At 39.6% G+C, this 8107-nt stretch overlaps 2 protein-coding genes across 2 annotated transcripts; both read left to right on the forward strand.

Moving 5' to 3' along the window:
• The first annotated feature begins 1945 nt into the window (after positions 1-1945).
• On the forward strand, positions 1946-2932 carry LOC139344984 (odorant receptor 131-2-like). The gene has a single exon (XM_070983428.1). It carries the CDS (start codon positions 1946-1948, stop codon positions 2930-2932), a length of 987 nt encoding a protein of 328 aa, XP_070839529.1.
• Positions 2933-6783: 3851 nt separating this feature from the next.
• Positions 6784-7770, forward strand: LOC139344985 (odorant receptor 131-2-like). Its single transcript, XM_070983429.1, has one exon. It carries the CDS (start codon positions 6784-6786, stop codon positions 7768-7770), a length of 987 nt encoding a protein of 328 aa, XP_070839530.1.
• Positions 7771-8107: the final 337 nt, after the last annotated feature.

Here is an 8107-nt window from a genome sequence, read left to right on the forward strand (position 1 = left end):
GGCTCATTATTTGAGGCATGAAGACATTTGACTGACTTTTTATTTTACATAGTTCTCATATTGTCTATCTGACATTAAACCTTTAAAATGTATCAATAGGACAACTGATCCTCTTTATACTGGTCCATTTATTGATACTGCAGTAAATAGCAATGTAATGCATTACACAATTGTCAGCCTCATCATACTGTAGATGGGGACCACAGGAAGAATGTAAAACTGACTGATGCAGTGAAAACCAAAGAGCTGCTCATCTGTTCGGAGAACTAAGACAATCTGGCAAACAGGTAGTGTACTGGGAGGTCATACTGAATAATAGAAACCAGGTGATGAGTAAAACTGGTGGGAAACTGAGCAATGACATGAAATAAGACCAGGTGGAATGCAGGCAGGTAAGTCACTACAAAATAAAACAGGAAATTAAGTTAATTACAGGCCACACAAGCGTCCATGTGAGTAGTCACACTTTGTGCTACATCTGCCTGGCATGTTTATTCTAATTTACCTTGCATCCTCCAGAGAGGCCCAGGCCCATCAATCCTACGTTCCCCTCTGGTACAGCAGGTGGCAGTATTTAGCTGTAACATCTAGTGAGTAGATGTCACTCACTCAAATGGCAGCTGCCAATAGAAGAAATAGAAGAAGGGTGAACATGAGAGGGATGGAATACCTGCCAAAAAGGTGAAAAGTTTGTTCAAATATCTCACCAAATGGAAGGAGGTGTACCCATACTTAATGAAGTGCAATGTCCGTCAAAGTCATGCTTTTTGTAAAATATGCCACATCTCTCAAAATCACAACTGAAGCATAACGTGTAAAGTGCTGAATTTATCTGGCCTTTGGTGTTTTCACATGCAGGGATGTTGACAGAATTTCACTTTCAAACAGGTATTTGATCTTGACCACCTAACTGTAGTCACAGAAACTTGTTAACTCAGTCCCTGTTGCTCTGACATTGTGTGGTTGCCCAGTGGGGATTTAAAGATTCACTGTGTACTCTTGTCTGAATGTTTCTTTGCTTATGGGTCATGTTTGTAGTTTGTGAACATAAACTTTCTAAACAATAGCACTTTGTGTAAATTTTTTAACTGCTGACCAACTATTGACTGTTGATTTCCTTGAAATTTCCTCATCTGTTGACCCATCTGTTGATGGTGCTGACAAGTGATGATGTCACGTGAAGTGGGTATAAAAACATAATCAACATGTGGGGCAAACCCTGCAGACGAGCTCTGGCCACATCGAAATAAGCATCTGCCCTTCTATCTGCGTGGACAGGGAAAAGACCAGTGATTGTTATGAATGTTAACACTGTTGAGACTTACTGTTACAATACAAAGTGGAGAACATGTACTTTGCTGTTGCGCTCAATTGTCATTAACAAGTTAAAGTTTCAGATATATTAAATGGTTGTCTAAAATGTTAAATGTAAATCAGTCTCGGCCAACTTTACCACTGAACTGCAGTATCAGGGGTTACTAAGAGTAGTGTTGTTTTCCATTGTGTCTACATTACCATGCTGTGTGTTTCTCTTCATTAATGGGACCATGCTATTCACCCAGTATCCTCACTGGGTATTATTGCTGTTAAATTTTCCATTTGAAGACCTGCAGAGCCTGCAGATGAAACGCTTTTGTGGCAAAGAAAGCATGTTGCTTAATCCAGTGTCTGACCTTTATGACAAATTCTTCACCTGTCTGCTGTTTGTATCCGCTGGTGTGGTAACTGCTGGCACAGGGAAAATGTATGTGGAGCATTTGTTTTGCATGTGATCTTGATAGACATCTCTGCAAAGACAATGGAGTTTTACTATTCCAAGGGTGAACTATACAAGATCATTTGTGCTTCTCTGTTATAATTAGATAACTGCAGTTTGCTATCTGGATAAAATCTTTCAGATGTGCCGTGTTGATTTCGAGGGGGTCCCATAAATGGCTCTCTAATAATGTCAAATGCAACTTCATCTCAGACAAACATCACTGATGGACAGCAGTACCGGGGGCTGGTGGAAGTTTTGTTGTTTTCTGCTCCAATTATATTGCCATGCTGTGTGTTCCTCTTCATTAATGCCACCATGTTTTTCACCTTGAGGAGTAAACTGTTGTTTCGTGAGACCTCTCGTTACATTCTTCTGTATAACCTCCTTTTTGCAGACACTGCACAGATGGCACTGAGTCAGGTACTGTACATACTGTCTGCTTGTAGAGTAATGCTGACATATCCTGTATGTGCTGTTCTCACCATGCTCTGCGTCCTCGCAAATGATGTTTCCCCTCTCACACTGGTGCTGATGTCTCTGGAGAGATATGTGGCTGTGTGCTACCCACTGAGACACACTGCCATCATCACCATCAGAAACACAGAGGTGGCTATCATTGTGGTTTGGGCCATCAGTTCATTAAATGTCCTCATTCAAGTTCTTTTACTGTTAGAGTTCCTATTTGAGAACCTGCAGATGAAAGAATTTTGTTCCATAGAAAACATGCTGCTTGACCCAGTTTCTAACAATTATGACAAAGTCTTCACTTGTCTGCTGTTTGTATCAGCTGGTGTGGCCGTCATTTGCTCTTATATTGGTGTGATGGTAGCAGCCAGGTCAGCCTCTACAGACAAAGCTTCAGCCCGGAAGGCTCGTAACACACTGCTGCTGCATCTGGTGCAGCTGGGCCTCAGTCTGTCCTCAACTGTACATAACTCAATGCTTATAGCTATCTACAAGGTCCTAGACAGGAAAATACTCGTACGTATCCAGATTGTACTGTATGTGTGTATTATTATTTTTCCAAGATGTCTCAGTTCTCTCATCTATGGTCTCAGAGACCAGACCATCAGACCCATCCTCTTGTACAATCTCTGCTGTCAGCGGAGACGCTCAATTTCTGTCTCCGTCATTCCAGGCAAGGCAAAAATCAGCACATGCATCACTTCATAGAGAAATATTATTTTTAACAAAATGTGTGAATTTATTCAGAATTTAAAGAGAGAAAGTAAACTGCAATTAATTGCAAGTGATTAATGTTCTACAGTACAATAATGCTTCTGTGCTATAGTTGTGTGTAAAGGTGAGTGAGTGAAGGTTTCATGTTTGTTTGTTTGCATCAACATAGCCGACAATAGCAAAGTGTTAAAACGTCAGAGCCACAGGCCACAATGAATACAACAGTGACACATGAATCATCGTTCAAGACCCATGTGGTTTATAATCCCCAAAATGTACACAGGGAAATTTGAAAGTGATGTGTTTTATACAAGAACACTGATCAAGTTCAGAAACAAGTGTTTTTATTTTCAGTGGCAAAAAAAGCACAATTACAGAATTAGAAAAAAAAATAGATTATTTCAGGGATACTCCTCAGTGATGACATGAAATCATACTACCTACCCACTTTATTCTGTACACTTATACTATCTAATGTACTAAACATCTCTGCTACATATTCTTCCTTTATGAAGCTTAAAATGTTTGTTGTGAAGTTGTGAAGGTACTGTTGCATTATGGATATGGTGGAGCGGATTACATCAGCCATGAATCATTTGTTAACAATGCGGACATGTTGTTGTATAATGTGAAATGATGTGAGAACAGAGCCAATAAACCATTCGAGAGGGCAGTCAAACCCTGCAGTCCACCTGTACTCACACAGAAAAGCCAGGCCTCTGTTCTATTAAAAAGGATGTGGAAGATTTGGGGTTTTGCATGTGAAGTCAGTGGAGTGCTCTGCTCAAACAATGAAATGTCTTCACTGTCGTAGGAATACAAACTGGACAAGATTTCTTTGCCTTTGCTGTCTGATTACGTCAATATCCAGGGTGTTTTTTATGTTTGTATTATTGTACTTCCGAGAGTACTTCTGAGTCTGAGTGCCCTCATCTATGGTCTCAGAGACCAGACCATCAGACCCATCCTCATGTACAATCTCTGCTGTCAGCGGAAATGCTCACTTTCTGTCTCAGTTGTTCCAACCATAATTAAATAAGCATTCAGTTAACAGATGTGATATTCTGGACTGTGAGAGAATGATATTACTTTATTTTATTGTGGCGAAGATATAACACAGGTGTTGAGTGTGGTTAAACAAGAATCTTGAAAAACAAACTTCATGATATTCAGTAATAGAGGGAGAGACACTGGTGCCTCAATTAATATAGATGGTATTGAAATTAACAGAGTAAGGGAAACCAAGTTCTTGGGTGTCATTCTGGATGAGAATTTGTATTGGAAATCACATATACATTATACAAAGGCAAAAATATCGAAAACAATAGCTCCGTTACACAAAGTAAAGGATTCATTGGATAACAGGGCATTGTACATTTTATATAACACCATGATTGTTCCATATCTGACCTACTGCATTGAAGTATGGGGAAATGCCTGTAAAACATATACTCAGTCAATTTTCATTTTGCAAAAAAGAGCCATAAGAATAATCACTAGAAAACGATATAGAGATCCAACAAATCCATTATTCCTTCAGTTAAAATTGTTGAAATTTAATGAATTAGTAGATTTTAGTATTCTGCAAATTATGCTGAAAGCTCATAAAAAAATCTTTCCCAATCAACATTCAGAAAAGATTTGAAAAAAGAGAAAGCAAGTATAACTTAAAAGGAACGGAGATCTTTAAAAAAACAAGATTCAGGACTAAATTGATGGAACGTTGTGTTTCTGTAAAAGGAATCAGTTTATGGAACAATCTGAACAAAGAAACCAAAGAATCCAAGTCAAACATTACATTTAAAAGAATAATTAAAGCTAGCATGTTAAGGAAACATAATGGAATATGTTAGCTATATTTGATTGTCATGCCATTGTCATTTTGTTGTTTGAATGGCATTAACCGAATTGTAACTTGGGAACTACAAAGGTATGTGACTGTGGTGGCCGGCAGCTATTTTATTTTAATCTATTATAAGTTTTTTTTTCTTTATGTTGTTGTTGTGTTTTTTAAATTACGTTCTTTGTAAATTGGTTTCTGGGGATAAAGGGGCAAACAAAATAAGACTAGTCTTCTTTCTGCTCCCTTTCATTCTAGATCGGAGAACGTTTGTATGTATATGAAATTGTTTTGTTTTATTTTATAAATGAATGAAATAAAGAAAAAAGAAAAGAAGAAAAGAATATTGGCTGACATGCTGTATGAAACATTTATGACTGTGAGGCGGCTTTTGTCAATCATGAAAAATGCATTGGATGCAACTAAAGAGGACATACCAAATCTGATGTATGGCACACAACTTGATTTTTTCAAAAGTATCAGCGGGAGGTAATGCATTGTCTAAACATCATTTCATTTGTAAAGAAATGCAAGACACAATTGCATGTGTGACTGAAATATTCGCGGGGGAGACATTCTTTGTAAGAAACCTGTGGGACAGACACAGAAAAGGTCTTCTCCTGATGACTCTACCATGAAGCTCATATTTGTGCAAGTGTTGCAAGTGTGCAAGCCGGAAGAAACCAGTCAGTTAACTAGACTACAAGCATGTCTTCATGACATAAAGACCTGGATGACCTGCAATTTTCTGATGCTAAACTCAGACAAAACTGAAGTTATAGTAGTAGGCCCTAAACATCTTAGAAAGTCACTTTCTGATGACATAGCAGTTATGGATGGCATTGCGCTGGCCTCCAGCACCACTGTAAAGAATTTGGGAGTTATCTTTGACCAAGACATGTCCTTTCGCTCCCATGTAAAACAAATTTCAAGGACAGCCTTTTTCACCTACGTAATATCGCAAAAATCAGGCATATTTTGTCTCAAAATGATGCAGAAAAACTAGTCCATGCATGCATTCGTAACTTCCAGGCTGGATTATTGCAGTTCTTTACTATCAGGCTGCCCAAATTCGTTGCTGAATATTCTTCAGTTGCTCCAGAACGCTGCAGCATGTGTTCTGACAAAAACCAGGAAGAGACATCATATTTCTCCAATACTAGCCACTCTGCACTGGCTCCCTGTAAAGTTTAGAATAGAGTTTAAAATTCTCCTCCTTACTTACAAAGCCATAAATGGCCAGACACCTTCTTATCTTAAAGAGTTCATAGTACCTTATTGCCCCACTCGAACACTGCGTTCCCAGAATGCAGGTCTACTTATGGTTCCTAAAGTCTCAAAAAGCAGAACAGGAGCCAGAGCATTTAGCTATCAAGCTCCTCCCCTGTGGAACCATCTTCCAGTCTTTGTCCTGGAGGCAGACACTGTCTCTACATTTAAGAGTAGGCTTAAAACTTTCCTTTTGATAAAGCTTATAGTTAGGGCTGGCTCAGGCTTGTCCTGGACCAGCGCCTAGTTATGCTGCTATAGGATTAGACTGTCGGGGGACATCCAAAGATACACCAAGCTCCTCTGTCCTTCTGTCCCTCTCCATCCGCACGCTCTCTCTGAGACAACTTCTGTTGTGATTTGTGGACTGGATCAGGATATTGAGTGCAAGGTAGTGGTGGAGAGATTACATCACTCATGAATAACTTGTTAACAATGCTGACGTATGATTGTATCATGTGAGAAAATGTGGGGACAAAACTCATAAAGGACACGTGAGGGCAGGCTAACCCTGCAGTCCATCTGTGCACACATAGAAACATGCCAGGCTTCTGCCTTGCTAAGAACTTTAATGATGATTTGGGATTTTGCGCGTGAACTCAGTGGCGTTCTGTACTTTAAAGATGAAATGTCTTCACTGCTGTAGGAATACAAACTGGACAAGATTTCTTTTGCATTTGCTGTCTGATTACATCCAGAGTCTGATCATTTTATGTCTCCTCAAAGCTTCTCTATGATGTCAAATGGATCTCAATCTCAGATCAACGTCATTGTTGAATTGGGGTTTCTGGAAAAAATGATACTTTATACTGTGTCTACATTACCATGCTGTGTGTTTCTCTTCATTAATGGGACCATGTTATTCACCTTGAGGAGGAAAACTGTGTTTCGTGAGACCTCCCGTTACATTCTTCTGTATAACCTCCTTTTTGCAGACACTGTACTGCTGGTACAGGCTCAGTTAATGTACATAATGGCTGCTTGTAGAATAACACTGACTTATCCTGTATGTGGTGTTTTCACCATGCTTGCCAATCTCACCACTGTGATCTCACCTCTCACACTGGTGCTGATGTCTCTGGAGAGATATGTGGCTGTGTGCTACCCACTGAGACACGCTACCATCATCACCATCAGAAAGACAGAGGTAGCTATCGTTGTGATTTGGGCTGCCAGTTCACTCAGTATCCTCACTCGGGTATTATTGCTGTTAAATTTTCCATTTGAGGACCTGCAGAGTCTGCAGATGAAACGCTTTTGTGGCAAAGAAAGCATGTTGCTTAATCCAGTGTCTGACCTTTATGACAAATTCAACACTTGTTGTCTGTTTGTATCAGCTGGTGTGGCCATCATTTGCTCTTATATTGGTGTGATGGTAGCAGCCAGGTCAGCCTCCACAGACAAAGCTTCAGCCCGTAAGGCTCGTAACACACTGCTGCTGCATCTGGTGCAGCTGGGCCTCAGTCTGTCCTCAACTGTACATAACCCAGTGCTTATAGCTATCTACAAGGTCCTAGACAGGATAATAATCGTACGTATCCAGATTGTACTGTATGTGTGTATTATTATTTTTCCAAGATGTCTCAGTTCTCTCATCTATGGTCTCAGAGACCGGACCATCAGACCCATCCTCTTGTACAATCTCTGCTGTCAGCGGAGACGCTCAATTTCTGTCTCCGTCACTCCAGGCAAGGCAAAAATCAGCACATGCATCACTTCATAGAGAAATATTATTTTTAACAAAATGTGTGAATTTATTCAGAATTTAAAGAGAGAAAGTAAACTGCAATTAATTGCAAGCGATTAATGTTCTACAGTACAATAATGCTTCTGTGCTATAGTTGTGTGTAAAGGTGAGTGAGTGAAGGTTTCATGTTTGTTTGTTTGCATCAACATAGCCGACAATAGCAAAGTGTTAAAACGTCAGAGCCACAGGCCACAATGAATACAACAGTGACACATGAATCATCGTTCAAGACCCATGTGGTTTATAATCCCAAAAATGTACACGGGGAAATTTGAAAGTGATGTGTTTTATACAAGAACACTGATCAAGTTCA

This window comes from Chaetodon trifascialis, chromosome 16 (genome assembly GCF_039877785.1).
Source record: "Chaetodon trifascialis isolate fChaTrf1 chromosome 16, fChaTrf1.hap1, whole genome shotgun sequence".
In the NCBI taxonomy this organism is placed as follows: domain Eukaryota; kingdom Metazoa; phylum Chordata; class Actinopteri; order Chaetodontiformes; family Chaetodontidae; genus Chaetodon; species Chaetodon trifascialis.